This window comes from Tribolium madens, unplaced genomic scaffold (genome assembly GCF_015345945.1).
Source record: "Tribolium madens isolate multiple individuals breed KSU strain unplaced genomic scaffold, Tmad_KSU_1.1 Scaffold_91;HRSCAF=231;Tcas5.2_LG7, whole genome shotgun sequence".
In the NCBI taxonomy this organism is placed as follows: Eukaryota; Metazoa; Arthropoda; class Insecta; order Coleoptera; family Tenebrionidae; genus Tribolium; species Tribolium madens.
Window position 1 is genome coordinate 2340504 of NW_025401063.1, and position 18428 is coordinate 2358931.

The window sequence follows — 18428 nt, forward strand, 5'->3', positions numbered from 1 at the left end:
CAAGTTATTGACATGATTTTTTTTTAAACGATAGTCCCAACAATGAGGCACATTACAAAAATATTTCTATTCATATACAGGTTAACTGGCTTTTTTCACAAACATTTTCTCTGCACGTCACAACATACATTCCTTATTGTAATTGCCGAGGGGTCGTTCACTCTGGAATTAGTTGTGCAAATTTTTGGAATTTAATCGGAAATCCCTTGGAATTATTGAAATTATCTTTGGATCGTTGAAATTGCTGGAATTATATGTGAATTACTGGAATTTTTCTGGAATTTCTGGAATTCTTTTTGGAATTACTGGAATTTTTGGAACTCTTTTTGGAATTACTGAAATTCTTTAAGGACACTTATGCAGGATGACCCAGGGGTGCGTGCAAGCTCCAAAACTTTTTTTCTATCCAAGTTGAGATGATTTTTTTTTAAACGATAGACCCAACAATGAGGCACATTACAAAAATATTTCTATTCAGATACAGGATGTCCTAAATAACATACACAACTTAATTCCAATTTCTAGTTTCTGTAATTCCAACTTAATTTCCGTACTTCCAAAATAATTCCTGTAATTCCAAATTAAATAGTTTTTTTTCTATTTTTTTCTATTCAAGTTATTGAAATGATTTTTTTTAGACGATAGGTCTAACAATGAGGCACATAATAAAAATATTTTTATTAATATACAGATTGTCCCAAAATAAGATACACAACTAAGTTCTGTTTTTTTAAATGAAAACCACATTTTTTACATTTTTGGATTTGTCACTAAATTGTCAAAAGGTTTTTTGGACTTATCTGTAATAGTTTTTGACTTATGTCAATTTATGTGTCAAAATTGCGTTGTGCGTAAACTCACAAAAAATTCATCATTTTAAAACTATTCAAGATAACTTAACCAACTTTTTCCAGTCGATTTCTCATTTTCTGAGATAATTATTCAAAATTTCGTTTGCACACAATAATTATCTGTTTAATTCTCCTCTAAATGATCTTTTAAGAATTTGTAACATGTACAGTGTCAAGTTGGACTTTTTTAATTTTAAATCCTGTAATAGTTTCAAGCGTTTTCTAAAAGTTTCGTTGAGTTAGTCATTTAGTATTCTTTAATTATGTTTATATGTGATTTGTTTTCTATTATAATTTTATCATTATTTAATGTAAAGGATATTACCGTTAAATAAAGTTATTATTATTATAAGGGAGAACACGGAGTCGATGTTCCATCGCCTACTACGATTTTTTGAATATTTCAAAATACAAATGGCAATAATCCATTTTTTTTAGAACACTCTATATTTTATTGTATTATTGCATGGTATTTTTATGAGCTTTTTGTCGATATAAGGTTTATTATAAGTAGTCTTTTCTCAAAATTTTTACATTTTTTTCTGTTAATCATTCTTTCCTGTTCTTATAAAGATTACTAAAATTGTTTTCTTTATTTTAGTGTATTCCTATTTCTATTACAATTTCATTTTATTGAAACATATTTTTTTCAGAATAGCATAGATGTGACAAATTTTACGATAGCGGCTTATTCGAATTCTTTTTTTTTAGAAAAAAAAACATTTCTTATTTTGCAAAAATCTCACAAATTTTACAAAGTAGACCCCATAAACTCTATATCGATAAAAAGCTCATAAAAAATGCCATGCAATGAGGCAATAAAATATAGAGTGTTGTAGTTAAAAAAATCAAATTATTGCCATTTGTATTTTGTCATTTTCAAAAAATCGTAGTAGGCGATGGAACATCGACTCCGAGATTGCCTTTATGTCAGAAAATGCGCTAGAGTTTAAGAAAACGACTGGAAAAAAGTTGGTTAAGTTATCTTGAATAGTTTTAAAATGATAAATTTTTTTGTGAGTTTACGCACAACGCAATTTTGACACATAAATTGACATAAGTCAAAAACTATTGCAGATAAGTCCAAGAAATCTAAATGCGTTATATTGACAATTTAGTGGCGAATCCAAAAATGTAACAAAAATTTGGGCTTTTTATTTAAAAAAAAAACGAACTTAGTTGTGTATCTTATTTTGGGACACCTGTATATGAATAAAAATATTTTTGTAATATGCCTCATTGTTAGACCTATCGCCTAAAAAAAGCATGTCGATAACTTGAATAGAAAAAATGGAGCGTGCACGCACCCCAGGATCACCCTGTATGTATAATTTCTTTTCAAAATTAAATCGAATTTTTTAGAACTATTTAATTTGGAATTGCAGAAATTAATTTGGAACTACCTGAATTAATTTGGAATCATAGGAATTAATCTGACAAAAATAGAATTAAGATGGATTATTGGGATTACTGGATTTTTTTTGGAATTACTGTAATTTTGGTGGATTTTTTCTGGAATTGGAATTAGTTGTACACATTTTTTTCAAGTTAACGGCCCCTCGGTAATTGGTAATCCGGGCTAATATTTGCGACAAGCTATCCATTTTTCGATGATTGATTTATGCATATAGTGGTCTTGTCGGTTAAATTTGCATTCGGCCATGATTAAACCGATCCGAATCAAATATAAATATAGCAATTGAGGATTTTTTATTTGCTTTATTACAACGCTAATTTCACGTCCAAGCTTTTTCGTGCTACATGCAACCAGGGAATAAACTAAAACTAGTCAGAAGCTTTATTAACACGGTTCACTTTTTTAACGTTGCTCATAAACAGCCAAACAACAAACCTCACTGTTGAAATTTGCCTGATTTTTTAGACACTTGTAGAAAAAAACACGTATGCAACATGTGGCAAATTTGTATTTTGTGTAAAACACAAAGTTTATGGGATAATTTGACTCATTTACTGAAATTAAAAAAAATCCAATTGTGTCCAAAATATTTTTCAAAATTTGGACACTGTATACGAGGTGAGTAAAAAGTAAGTAACCAATAGTTTTCTTAATTAATAAAAATTAAAGTGCTATAAAAATGTGATCATGAAATTTTGTTTTGTTTCTGAATTATGCTGATTTTTTTTTAAATGGCCATATACATAATTTTTTTTTTTATTAAAATTGAATTAAACGAATCCACTTTTATGTAGATAGTTATTGTAATTTTCAAATTATAATTTTTGTAAAAAGAGAGTTTATCCGTAAACGTTTCTTTTGTGACTAATTTCAGTCATGCAGTAAAAATTGTGTTTTTTTGCTGTTGTTTTTTTTTGTTTCTTTCGCTGTTTTAGCAGTTTCTGGTTTCTGGAGGGGTACATTGCAGATTCTCAGCATCCGATATTTTGCACTACTAACTGCACTAGTCATCCATCAGCTAAATCAATAAAAACTTTCAAAAATTGAAAGGCCTTCTGATTATTTTGTTCATTCACGTGCTAATTATAGTGTGCTTTTTACTCTCAATCTGATTTGCGGATAAAATAGTATATTATGTTATATGGAGTAAAAGAGAGTTTATGTGGCTCAGCTGACGTTTAGCTTCGCCACATCAACTGTCACTTTTTCTTCAAGTAACATAATATAATATTATAGTGGGATGCTATTTGTAAAAATATTTTTTTTGAAACTCAAAAAAATCTTTGAAAAATCTTGTTTTTAAAAAATGGCACATTTTAAAAAAATAATTTGAGCAAAAAACCTTTGGCTCTACATTTTGGTATATTAAAGTCTCATTTATGTACAAATATACTTTAATTATTAAGATCTATATTTTGAGCTAGTAGAAAAAAATCATACATGCAACATTTGGGGTACTTATGGTGACTTTTCTTACAAAAAACTAAATATTTATTAAAAGTGTTTTTTTTGTGTAAAAGTATTGAGCGATTCTGGTGCATCTGTCAGAATTAGGTTTGTAAGTTTCTAAAATTTTAGCTATTGTTATAAAAAAATATATTTTTTTTAATTATTGTTACCAGTTATGTGTTGTAAATGCAAGTACAAAAAAGTAATGAAAACGATTTTATTAAAATTTTAGGCACACTTTGTTGTAGTTTTAAAGTCAAAATTTGGAATATTAGTCTTAACAGGTATATCATTTAATTTGAATTTGAACATTTTATTTTACTTCTGATTACTAATTTTATTATTTTGTTTGATTTTTTGTTAAGATTAAGTCTTATCTTTGTTACAGTTCACAAATATCCTATTTTGAAGCAAAAAATTTAAGTTTACGTCTTTTTGAACATCCCACAATGTCAAAATTATAGTTATTTTTATAGAATATTGTATTTTATAGTTAAAACCTTGACTTAGATTCGATTCGATTTTATTCGCAACGTCAAGAGCTCCAGAAGAAAATAAAACAATAATAAAAATAAAAATAGATTCGATAGTACGAAAATGGCAAAGTGATCAATATTTATAAAAAAAGTGAAAAAAGTAAATACAAATAGAAAGTGGATAATTACTAAAATTTGAAATGAAAATGTACACAGTCTGTTTTTCCTGAAATAGAAGCTCATCATAGAACAAATATTTTGTCATGTGAAATTTTCCTCAATGGCTATACATGTTTGGTTAAAATAATAATTTAAAGTAAAAAAGTTAAAACATTTTTTAGTACGTAACTAATTTTCAGTTTCTGGCAACAACTATGTGTTATTTAGTAATAAAATAACTAAAAAATAAAAAATCCACTTTGATTGCTTTTTATTAACACACCTGATGAATTATTTAATCAATAAAATTTTAATCTGCTTTTAAATTGGTTGAAAACTGAATTTTGGTGAATGTGCCTGAACAATTATCAATAAATAATTTAAATTAATTAAAAACTCAAATAAAATTTATTAATTTTTTATTTTCTATTATTTGCACTGTCCGTAATAAACTCTAACTGGCAATTTACAAATAAATATTTGTTGTTGTTGACAAGAAGTTAGTTTTACTTTTTTATATTATTATTTTTATTCACTTGTTTACAGGTTAAAATGTGAAAGGTGATAATTATTTAAGAAACGATAAAAACGTCTAAACTCGCTGTGTAGCAAAATATAAAATTTGAATTTCTCAATAAAACTGAAATAGTATCCGAATCTGCCTTTCAAATGCCTTTCGGCGATGATTACATTTCGTGCATTTACACCGTTCCATTACGATTATAATATAAAAGTGAGTATCCATAAACCGCATTAAACTACCTTGAAAAAAGCCATAATCAGAAATTCAATAAAACTTAACGTCCCGATTAAGCCTCCAGCGACAGTTACGCGAAATAACAATAAACCAGTCCCAACTTAATAAATAAATTTTATCATGACATTATTTTTTTTATGAACTCAATCTTGGCATGTAAATTTAGGCCGCCGAAAATAATTAACTCTTGAATAGTTAATTAAATTGGAAAAAGGCCACGGAGTGAGATGTGTAATTGGGCGAACTAACCGATCACGGCGAGCTCCTTCGTCCTGCGAAGGGTGCAGCAGGAGTGTGGCAGGAGCAAGTGCCGCTAGCGGGCGGGACTAGATCCTGCTGCAGGATCAATACTCTGAGGACCAAGGCTCAGGACAGGACTGTCGGCTTATTTATGATATTGCGAGCTGTTTCAATTGTTCTAATTTTTTTATACACTCGTGAGGGACACTTGGGCCAAATCCTATTAATTTATTTGCTTCCTGAGCGAAAAACTATTAGGTTAGACTGTTTGAAGAGGCCAAAACTATTTGTTTTGTTGGCCCAAATGGCAAAAATTTAATTATTTTAACTACATTTCAGAAAGCTCGTTTGTGTCTCTTTCCAGGCCACGTTTTGTTTCAAATCAAATAAAAGCTTGCTAAACTTAAAATAACTCAGCGTGAAAAATAGATAATTTAATAGAACGGTGTCAAAACAAAGTTTCTAATTACGTTGAATTTACTATTCGTTCTGGTGAAGCTGGAAAAGTTTAATTGGGAGATTAGAGTCGCAAATTTTATTTAAATATTTAAAACTATAACAAATTTTAAAATTGTGCTACAGAGTAATTAGCGTTTTTTCAGTTAGACAAGGACACACTTATACAAAATTTCGTTGGATAGACAAAGAGAGAAAATAACAGACTTAAAATTTTTTGGGGGGCATTTTCGGTTGTGGGTAAGTTGTACATTGTCGCCGCCAAGTCCGCCCCTGCCGCCCCCGGCCCTGCGCTAAACAGGAGCCGCAAAAACCCGCCTTGAATTTCCACCTCTGGCGAAACCTAAATGACGCTTATCAAGTACGACCTTCATTGTAATCCGAATTGATTTCTTTAATCTGTTTTCTTGGGTAGATGATGTTGGCTGTCATCTCACTTGTTGCCTTTGATGGTTGCGAATCCTTTGAGCTGACTTTTTATTCAGATGAAACGTTGCTGGCAGATATAACAAGAGACGGATTCGACGGCCAGTTCTTAGGGATTTGACGAAGAATATCTGTGTTGTAAATGGCGTTGCCCTTACGCCCTATTAACGGGCTAACAGGCCGCACTTTAGCCCGAATTAGGGCCCGAAGACGTTACGTAAGATTTACGATTAATATCAGACGATTTGCATGGGATGCCGCATGCTTAAATTCATTTAAATGTATAAAGCATGCGCCGTGCAAAATTCTAATACAAGTTTCAGACAAACTTTAATTAAATTATCCCATGAATATTCGCCACTTTTTTTCAGGAGCGATATGCGCCGATACCTGAAAAAGCTGAAAAATTTTCGAATTTTGTGTGAATTAAAATAGTTTTTTGTCATTTGGTAAAGATCACAGATTTTTTTTAAATCTGAATTCCAAACTTTAATTGAATTTTTTCATGAATATTCGCTATTGTTTTTCAGGAGCGATATTCGCCGATAGTTGAAAAAACTGAAAACTTTTTAGAATTTTGTGTATCGAATGGTGAAATTCGAAATTAAAAGTTTTTTTCTTATTTTTTGAATAAAAGGAAACAGATTTTTATAAAAGTCTACATTTCTGTTAATTAGCACCAAATTGTAATAACGATTTGCGATAAAAACCAGTTTAATAAACAAATCATAAATATTTGACCTGAAAAAGTTTCAGAATTTTGTGTATTTCAAAATTAAAAAGATTTTTCCTATTTTAAACTTAAATTAAATATTTAATGATCTTCTAAACTTTTTCTCAGAAGTGTTATTTACCGATAATTCAGAAAACTGAAACTGTTTTAGAATATTGTGAATCAAATGGTGAAAGCACGAAACGGAATGTGTTTTTCCTACTTTTTGATGAAACCAAAACAGATTTTTTCAAAAGTCTGAATTTATAATTTTTTGTTAATCTGCACCGAATTGTAATTGAGCGATTTGCGATAAATACCAAACTTTAATAAAATTATTTCATAAATATTTCCCACTTTTTTTAAGAAACAATATTCGCTGATAATTCAAAAAGCTGAAATTTTTTTAGAATGTTGTGTATCGAATTGTAAAAATCCGGAATTAAAAGTGTTTTCCTCATTTTTTGAAGAAAACGAAACAGACTTTTATTAAAGTCTAAATTTATAATTTTTTAAGTTTTTGTAAATTAGAATCGAATTGTAATTGAGCGATTTGCTATAAAAATCAAACTTAAATTAAATATTTAATGACATTCTACACTTTTTTGCAGAAGTGATAATTATGGATAATTCAAAAAAAAATTTAGAATTATGTGAATCAAATGGTGACAAAAAATTGATGAAACAAGTTTTTCATTAAATATTTAATGATCTTCTACACTTTTTCTCAGAAGTGATATTTACCGATAATTTAGAAAACTGAATTTTTTTTAGAATTTTGTGAATCAGATGGTGAAAACACGAAACGGAATGTGTTTTTCCTACTTTTTGATGAAACCAAAATAGATTTTTACAAAAGTCTAAATTTATAATTTTTTGTTAATCTGCACCAAATTGTTGTAATTTAGCGATTTTCGATGAAAGCCAAACTTTAATAAAATATGTCATAAATATTCCCTACTTTTTTTCAGAAGCAATATTCGTCGATAATTCAGAAAGCTGAAAAATGGTGGAAATTTGAAATTAATTTTTTTTTCATATTGTTTGAAGAAGATGCTACAGATTTTTATAAAAGACTGAATTTACAATTTTTTGTCAGTTTGCATCGAATTGTAATTGAGCGATTTGCCCAACTTAAATTAACTATATTTCATGATATTTCCCATTTCTAGTGTTCAGTTTAGAAAACTGATTTTTTTTAGAATTCTTTGAATCGAATAGTGAAAACCGAGAATCGAAAGTGCTTTTTGATCTTTTTGATAAAGACTAAACAGACTTGTACCCAAAAAGACAAAATTTATAATTTTTTGCACCGAAATGTAATTGGGCGATTTGCGATAAAAACTAAAGTTTATTTCATAAATATTCCCCACTTTTTTTCAGGAGCCGATGATTCGGAAACCTAAAAAAATTTCAGAATTTGTGTATCCAATGGTGAAAATCCGGAATTAAAAGTGTGTTTTTAAATGAAAACAAAACAGATTTCTACCAAAATCAATTTATAAATGTAAGTTTTTGCAAATCTGCAATGAACTGCAATTGAGCTATTTGCGATAAAAATATGGTAGATTTATTTGGTTGAAATCGGGCAAATATTTGGTCTGGAAATGAAACAATTTCAGCGTTGAATTTTCCGTTTGGCGTTCCATTGGCAATTTCCCCTCAAACAAATTAAACTTTTAGTTTTCATAATCACTACTCGTCACCGTATAAAAATCCGGTTTTTCCGCTGTTTACCCCCCGACTCGAATGCGCTGTTTCAGCAGCCTGAAAATTATTCAGAATATGCACGAATGATAAAACGAAATAAACAATTTACATAAACCACATGAATAAAATTGAATTTATTCTCACATATATTTTTCGTATCCGGATATTCTAATTCGGTGAATCCCCGGCGATTTTTCGCCACTATCTCCACCTAAAACATTCATTTGCATGATAATCACTCGACAATATCTCCAAATTAGGGCTTATTCAGACCATATTTAATTGACGTAACCTTAATCGAGTCTGGAATTAACCACGAGTTTTCCCTTCATGTCCACCAGGAGTGGCAAATCCCGCCAAAATAAATATTTCATTCGGATAGTTGGGCCCTAATTAAGTTTCCAGGGACGCAAGGTTACGTGTTTACGACTAATTCTGAGATGTTTGTACATGAATTGTGAATTTTTCGGTCGCCTGAATCCTGAAATTTATTATGAAAGACGAATTGTGTCTATTTGTGAAATATGAAAAGAGCCACAAAGTAAAACAGAGCTCTTTGCTCGAACATAATTTGAAGAAACGCCAACAAATACACAGCGCGAACATCCATTGTTCATTCCATAAATATTCATTATTTCAGGTGGAATATTCTGAATACTGAAATGCGTAGCTCAAAGAATCTGACGGCCGGAAAGCTCTTAAGAGAGACGACGCAACGGCAATATACTTTTGCTTTTCAATTATTGAAAACAGATGTGTATAAAGTGCACATTAACTTTTCAAATTCGGATTTGAATTTCACAAGAGATCTGACGAGCTTTAATTGTGCAAATATTGGGAGGTTGCATCACGATGGAATGTAGATGTAATGAGTTGGGCCTTGAAAAAACTTAATTACTTCGTGAATTAAAAATGCGCTGTTGACGCTAACAGAAGGAAAGTGATTACTTTCGAAATACCGACAAAACAGGAGCTTTTAATAATTAATTAGACCACATTGATCGCTTATTAACGTGTATGGAGAAGGAATTAAAAATCGTGATTGAAACGTCAAAGCTTTTGATCTTTGAATATTTTCTGACCCATTTAACTCTTCAAACCACTTAATAAAAATTTTCAGACAAAAATTGCTAATATCTGAATTTTTAACAATAATTCAAGAACAACCCTTAATACAGGGTGATTTTTAAAAAAATCCAGGCGCTATAGACTTTTTAATATAGTATAAGACGACAATTTTAGAATTTTTCTAAATGTTATGGTATATTTTGGGCCCTATTCAACTTTCTAATTTTAATTGGAACCCAATTTTTGTTCTTTATAATTTCGAAGGTATTAGTTTTCTTGGTACAGATATGTGCAATATGTTTTAATGTTACTAGAAATTATTGTTCCAATAATTATCAAAGTTAAAAAAATAATAACAAATCAGAAAAACATTTACTTTATTGCGATTCATTTATTTTTTTATTTTTTACTTATTTGTTTGGTGTACTTTAAACGAAATTATTGTTAGCGTCAATTTTTTTATTGACACCATGCAACTAGATTTTAATAACTTATTAGATTTTATAACTTACTAAAATAATATTTAGGAAAAAAACAGTTTAGAAACCAAAAAGTAATTCTCAGTACTGACTTCTAATTTAGAGAAATCAAAACTGCATAAGTAAATCAGTATAATTGTGCTAAAGAAGTCACAAAATTTTTATAAAAAATGGTCCTGCACAAGACAGTAGAGATGCGTAAAAAAACACAAAATTAAACAGAAGTAATAAAGAATGTCAGAGAAAAGTCGACTTGTATTAAAAATTCTCAAATTTGGAGAGATTGTTAAGCAATCAAATGTACAAAAAGTTAAACAACAAAATTCTAGGAGACAATTTTTCAAACTTTAAAATAAATAGGAAATATTTATGAAAAAAACAGTTAAGAATCAAAAAAGAGATTCTAAATATTTACTTTCTAACTTAAAGTTAAAAAAAAAACACATCCAATTTACAGAAATCAGAAACCCCAACATTAATTACAAAAAAACTTTTCTTTACAGTTGAGAACAAAATTAAACAGAGCTTAAATAGAGCAAAACTTTCAAATTTAATAAAATGTCAAGAAAAAGCTTCAAAAAATCTGGCTGGTAATATGTAGCGATTAATTTATTTTATTATTTTTTACTTATTTATTTTGTTTACTTTAAATAAAATTATCGTCAACGTCAATTTTTTATTGACACCATGCAAGTAGATTGTATTAACTTATTATATTATTTTTTTCCAAGTTTGATATTTTTTTTAACAATAATTTTTAGTTAAAGTAGAACTTATGTATTAGACATGTGTGTACCAAAAAGGCTAATATTTTTCAAAATATTAAAAAAATTGAGTCCCTATTTAAAATTAGAAATTTGAATTTACTTACGAGTGGTTCAAAATATACTATGACATAAAGGAAAATTCTAAAATTATCAGCTTATACTGTATTAAAAACCATTTAATTCAATTTTTTAAATAGGCTTATAAATAAAAATTATACACCGCCAGCCGTTTTTTAAAAAACATCCTGTATTTTGTAAACTGATGAGACCATCGAAATATAAGAAAGAGTAATTTTGAAATGGTTTTTGAAATACAAAAATTGAAAAAGACAAAACTAAAATATTTTTAAAAAGCTCTTTGAAATTGAGAGTTTTATTTCAAGTTTTGACAATAATTTATTTTTTTATTTTTTAAATCTTGTTTAAGTGTGTTTATCTCTTACGAATTTAATGAGTTAGTTGTAGGTAACGTTTTTATTTTTTGCCACAACTAAAAAAACTGAAAAATACAAACTTAAAAATAGCTATTTTTGCAACAAGTTTACAAGTTTACTAGTCGTGTGCAAAAAACAGCCATTTTGCATCGTGTTTCATACAAGATTTTTTCCAATTTGGTTGGAAAAGCGTAGGCATCAAATTCGAATTTTAAATCTGTGATTTCAATCATTTTCCAAAATCGTACTATACCGGGTGACTCCTAAATAAACCGACAAATCAACGTAAAAAGGGTACAGATTATGGAAAGCTGTGATAAAATTTTGTCGGTCTATTTAAGAATCACCCTGTATAGTATCGGGGCGGTTGCTAAGAAAACAGTGTTATTTATCATCTTTTTGTCACACTTTTTAACACTAGTGATAAAATAATGTCATATTTTATAAGAAGTGTTAAAATTAAGCACATTAGACAACTAAAATGACATATCACTTGCTTTTCACATCCAAATTGGAGAAAAATCTGTATAATAATCTTATTAAATTTGGGAATTTTAAGTTTTGACAATATATAACTTTTTTATTTTTTAAATTTTGTTTAAGTTTGTTCGTTTGTTGCAAATCTAAAGTCGTACGAATACAATTTGGTTCTTGGTAATGTTTTAGTTTCTCAACTGTCTTTTGTAAGATATCATTTTTTATTTGATTGAAATGTGTTCTCTGTTTTTCCTTTTTTCTTTTCAACTACGTTGAATTTTTGTTTGATATTTCTGAAACTTTAAGTTGTCTTTTTTTTTCAATTTTTAATTATCAAGTTCTCACTTCCAAATACTTTTTTTTGTTTTTGTCAGGTAAAATGTTCATTTTTGCATCTCTGACTTTAATTAAACAAGTTATGTTTACTTTGTACAAATTCATAACTAGAGAACACTTTTCTTGATTTAAATTAATTAGGAAATAGGTCTTTGAAATACCAGAAGCTTATATTAAAACTTTTCCTTTACTTGTTGTTCTTTGAGAAGCTTACACTTTTAATTTGTAAAAATGAATTTTGAAACTATATACAAGTTTAAATAAAAATACGTTTTTGTAATTTAAGAATTTTATTTGAAAAAACCGAGACAAAGAAATTTACAAATTTTTTATATGAAAATAAAATATAATAATTAACAACTCGGAATTTTTATGGGACAACGACTGAAAAAAATAGTTTTTTGTGTAAAAGTGGACTGAAAAAATTATAACAAGTAAGAAAATTCTTGTTTTGAAGAAGTCCCACCCAACTCAAGACAGGTTGTTTTTTGCTTCACTAACAGTCGATCTTTAATTTTGTTTATTCTGCTATAACAGTTTCGTTTGTCGTTCGTCAGCAGTAAAGTTTGCGTTAGTTTCGCATTGATAGAGGCTTCGCCTTTAATATAATTTCGCTTTTAGTGTCCCCCAGTTATTTCCTTCCGTAAACAAATTACTTAACCAATTCCTGGAAACTTTTCCGATAGTAAACAATTATCCGCCGCAAGAAACAGTCATCACAACTTTTATCTCAGTTGCTTTCTGCAAGAAAATTTCCCAGTGCAGCAGTCAATAACCGTTCCCGCATAATAATGAAGCGAATAATTAGAGCAAACTCTGAAAAGTTGTCTGCAAAAACCGAGTACAAATCTACGGCACATGCAGATTAACTAACGACCCAAATCCGACAAGAAGTTGGCTTGGATTGGCCTGAGACGTGAATATTAATCAAACTCGGGGCAAGTTTGCTGCAGTGCCGAAATGCAACCGGAAATGACACGTTTTTTGCCACGAAATACGAATCGATGGCCCCCACGCCAGTCGCAGGTGTCGATGAATTTCGAATAGAGACATGAATATGAAAGCGGTGACGTTCGATTAAAATTAATGATAGGTGGGGTGAAATGTAGGCGATTAGGCCACTACACTGAGAGAATCTATTAAATTTGACCATTTGTAATTAGGTGGGTTATTGAAATGGATACAGTTCTAGTTTAGGGGTGAGATATAAAGACTGCGGATTGAAATCGGGTGGGAAATCGAATTTGGTTCTTTGTTGCTCTATATGGGCCATAAAACATAACAGGCGGTGATTTAAGAATGTGTTATTGCGCCGACAACAGGGAATAGACATGGGGTATTTCCGATTGAGCTGGAGGTAGTTTCCGGATTCGGGAAAGCACTGCGGGTTGTTAAATTTTATTAAGAGGCTTGGAAAGTGGATAAAAATTCAAAACTTTTTTTTAATCATAAAATCGATTTTTATAAATAAACTTTTTATTTCAAGGTTTAATGTGTAATAAATTAAAGATCAGAGCGTCTAATAAAAAACAGAAAGTAAAAGAAAATTGTAATTTAAACTTGGTCTTTAAGAAAAACAAACATATTTCTCATTTTACCATCAAATTTAATGTTAGAAGACAAATTAGTTTTAAAAAATACTAAAATAATATTTAGGAAAAGAACAATTTAGAAACCAAAAAGTTATTCTCAGTACTGTCTCCTAATTTAGAGAAATCAGAACTGCATAAGTAAATCAGTATAATTGTGCTAAAAAAGTCACGAAAATTTTATAAAAAATGGTCCTGCACAAGACAGTAGACATGCGTAAAAAATAACACAAAATTAAACAGAACTAAAATAGAATGTTTGAGAAAAGCTTTGGAAAAGTCGACTTGAGAGATTGTTAAACAATCAAATGTACAAAAATTTAAACAGCAAAATTCTAGAAAACAATTTTTCAAACTTTAAAAAAATATGTGTGACAAAAACAGTTATGAATCAAAAATGGGATTCTAAATACTTACTTTCTAATTGAAAATTTCAAAAAAAATCTAATTTAGAGAAATCAGAAATTGTTTAAAATTAGACAATAGAATTGCTGAAAATCCAAAAACTTTTCTGTATCTACAGTTGAGAACAAAATTAGACAGAGCTTAAATAGAGCAAAACATTCAAATTTAAAAAACGGCTTCAAAAATTCTGGTTGGTAATAAATAGTTGAAATATATTTTCAAATTTTTATTAAGAAGTAACAAATCAGAAAAACATATACCTAGTTTGGTTTATTCTATTATTTTTTAATTATTTATTTTGTTTACTTTAAATATATTTTTTTAAACAATAATTTTTAGTTAAAGTAGAACTTATGTATTACACATGTCGGTACCAAAAAAACTAATATTTTTAAAATTAAAAAAAATTGAGTCCTTATTTAAAATTAGAAGTTTGAATATAGTTTAAAATATACTATGACATTTAGAAAAATTTTGAGCAAAATTTTCGAATTCAACAAAATGTCAAGAAAAAGCTTCAAAAATTTTGGCTGATAATAGTTGAAATGTAAAGAATGTTAGGTTTAAAGACTTGGAACAGAAATTCTTAAATTTGAAGAAAAATGATTAAAAATACAAAAACTGTATAATACATTAAGACAAAGAATTTAAGTAAAAAAGAAATTTAATGTAAGTACATTGATGGTCTTTGAAAAAATCTGAGAAAACAATTTCTCAATCTTTAAAAAATATGAAAAATATTATTTATAAAAATAGAGTTAAGAAACTAAGTATTTTTGAGTAGGTACTAACTACTAACAGTACTAACTTAAAAATAGATGAAATCATAAAAATTTTAGTAAAAAAATTATCCCGCAAAAGACTTACTTAAGAAATAACTTAAGAAAAGTTTTAGTTTTCAATAAAATTGAACAGAACTTTAATAGAACGAAATTATTGGATACAGTAATGCCAGGAAACAGTTTTGTAAAAAAATGTCGATTTGTAATACAATATCTCAAATTTCTATAAATGCATTATTAAGAAATTATTTGTTGTTTATTTTTTTTAACGATTTTACCATTGTTGACGGTGAATTTCAATATTTATAAGCTTAATAATAAAAATTTTTATGAAATTAAAAAAAAATATGGGGAAAAACAGATCTGAAACAAAAATAAGATAATTTGATTTAGAGAAACCAAAAGGTGCTGAAACTTATCGAACTTTTGATAATTCAGCATAATCATAATATTTATCTTACAAAAAATTAATTTAAAAAAGTTTGAATATGCAAAAAAATAAACAGAACTTAAACAGTACAAAATTATAAAATGTAAAATGTCAGAAAAGAGCTTTGAAAATATGTCTTGTAACAAAAATTCTCAAGTTTAAAGAGATTATTAAAATAATAACATAATATAATAATAATAATAACAACATAATTTTAAATTTTATAACATCTAAAAATCTGAGCATTTAATGCTGTCTTAACTAAAATTTGCACTTCTTAAAATTTTCGATTTCGTTTAAGTTTAAAAAAATTCTGAAACAGGTCTGAAAGAGGACCAAATTGTATCAAAATTTTAAAGTTTTTCTGCTCAGAGTCAAAAAATTTAAATATCAGGAAGGGTTCCGTGACCTATTATTCTAAAATTGCTTTATTGTTTATGCAACCCTGTTTTTTTAATTTTGAACGATTTTTTTGAGGAACAAAAATGGTTTTAAAAAATCAATACACATTTTAAGAGATATACTGCTCAAAATATCCTCAAAATAATGTATCACTCTACCTCTTTTGCTATTTAAATTTTTGTTAAAATTGACCTGTTTCAGCATTTTTTCCAAACTTGGACGCAAAGTTTAGTTGAAACATCCTTAGTTTTTAAAAGATAAACACATGCATTTTTTAATTACCGTAATTTAAGAAAAAGTGTGTTGTGTTTTATGAAATATAATTAAAATTGTAAACAATTCAGTAAAAAAACAGTTTAGAAACAAAAATAAACCAAAAACTGCTAAAACCCATCGAACTGCTGATGACTCAACATTAATCATAATATTTTTTGTGAAAAAGTTGCAAAAGCTTCAAGAAATATGTTGTCCTGAGGAAGAATAATTCAAAAAAGTTTCAGTTTAAAATAACACAACTTAAATGGAACAAATTGAATTCATGGAGGAAATGCAGAGAAAGTACTGGATGGAAAAAGATAAAACAATGTCATGAAAAACCTTAGATTCGACGAAATGTTTTAAAAATTGTCTCTCTTTTAATTCATGTTGCTCAAAAATGCAGATCAGAGCGCTGGCAATCGTTTTATGTTGCGCCCCCATTAGCGTTTTATTTCGAGTTGGGGCATGTTTAACCCCGTCTTCAATTAAAAAATGTAAATAACGTTTTAATTATTACACCGTTCGAACACGACTCGCCGTGTCTGTCCAATATAAAATGCAAATGGTCGTTTGTCCCTCTGTCATCCTGTTTAGTTTATTCAATCCTGGCAAGAAGAGAGCGAATCAATATCGTCCCACTTACCGATAACCGTGAGGTTGACTTTACTGTTCCTCGTTTGTGCCACTTTAAAATCGACTCTGCATCTGTAGACCCCCTGGTCCGTCTCCCTGATGTGGTCCACCCCCAACTCCGCCGGCTGCTTTTCGGGCATGAAGTACGCCCTGTTGGCAAACACATTTTCATCGGACCAACGCTCGGCGAGACTGAAATCCCGATCCCTGCCGTCCACACTGCAAATACAGGAAACTATGTTAAGTTCCGGTCGATTGTTTGACTTGGGTGCGAAAGTTTTCTCCTCGAAACACCCCCGAGTTTAAAAGGTTGCCAACTAGGCTGTTTGTCCGAAAACTAATCTAATTTTACTATACAGGGTGGCCCAGCAAATTGAAAAAGTGCCTTATTCTGTAACCCTGAACGATATCGTTAGTTATCGTTAGAATTTTCGTATACTGCAAATAAACTAGTTTCGTTGTCTACCGATAACACAGGCGACAAAAAAAGTCAAGTCGTGACAACTTGACAAATTTTATATTATTTGTCTCAGTGAGACAAATCAAATGCACTAAAAAAATTTAAAAAGTCCACACACTTTGTACAAAATAATTTTTTTCTAATTTAAATGAATTTGAAATACTTTAACTTTAAAAAATCATTACTCAATAACTATTAGGCCGATTTTCTTCAAATAAAGATTATTCTAAAGGGATGGCTTTGCCTTTTAGAATGATATAAAATTTGAAATTGAATATTGGCAAACTTTTGAGTTTGAAGTAAATCGAAATAATCTAAGAAAAACGCTACGAGTAATTTTTTTCATTATTACCATCGTGTAGAGCATCTCTTTGTTAGTTGTAATCCAAATTTTCAAAAAAATATACCGAGTAGTTTTCAAGATATGATTTTTTGAAGTTAAGGTTTTCTAATCAAGCATTGCTCTTGCTATGTTAATCTTACTTAAAATTGCATTTTTATAAAAGTATTTGTTTTCAGACTCTTCTTTTGCTTAAAAATGGTCAATTGCACCCTTTGTTCTAATTAGATTAAACAAAAACTGTTTGTTCACTTAAAACAAATAAAGAGTACCTGCGTACTAATTAAAGCAAATAAAGAGTTTTTTTGTTCTAAAAATGACCACTGATCATTGAGCAAAGAGAATCTAGAAGTTTAAGGCTCGAGTCTTAAATATAAGAGCAAATCTTTTTCAAATCAAATCACTTTCCATTCAGATTCCGAGTTGTTCACTTTGTTCTAGCTTTTAACATCACTCGAAAGTGATGAGAAAGCATTTGCTCAGAACATTTTCAAAAAAAGTTCAGAAAGCTAGAACAAAGTGAACAAGTCGAAATCCGAATGGAAAGTGATTTGATTTGAAAAAGATTTGCTCTTATATTTATAGCTACTGCTTTAAACTTCTAGATCTTTTTTGCTCAATGATCAGTTAGAACAAAAAAACTCATTATTTGCTTTAATTAGTACGCAGGTACTCTTTGTTTGTTTTAAGTAAACAAACAGTTTTTGTTTATTCTAATTAGAACAAAGAAGGTGCAATTGACCATTTTTAAGCAAAAGAAAAGTTTTAAAACAAATACTTTTATGAAAATGCAATTTTAAGTAAGATTAACATGCATTTCTCCTATATGGCGCAATACCTGAATAGCAAACCTTAACTTCAAAAAATCATATCTTAAAAACTACTCGATATATTATTTTAAAAATTTGGATTCTT

General features: G+C 28.9%; 1 protein-coding gene across 1 annotated transcript in view; it reads right to left on the minus strand.

The window, feature by feature from the left end:
- The window catches only part of LOC123010717 (hemicentin-1), a 264155-nt gene that overhangs the window by 102455 nt on the left and 143272 nt on the right, over positions 1 to 18428 (minus strand). Inside the window, exon 3 of the mRNA XM_044407799.1 lies at positions 16724 to 16932. Coding sequence (XP_044263734.1) covers positions 16724 to 16932 — 209 coding nt within the window. The remainder of the gene's footprint in view (positions 1 to 16723; positions 16933 to 18428) is intronic.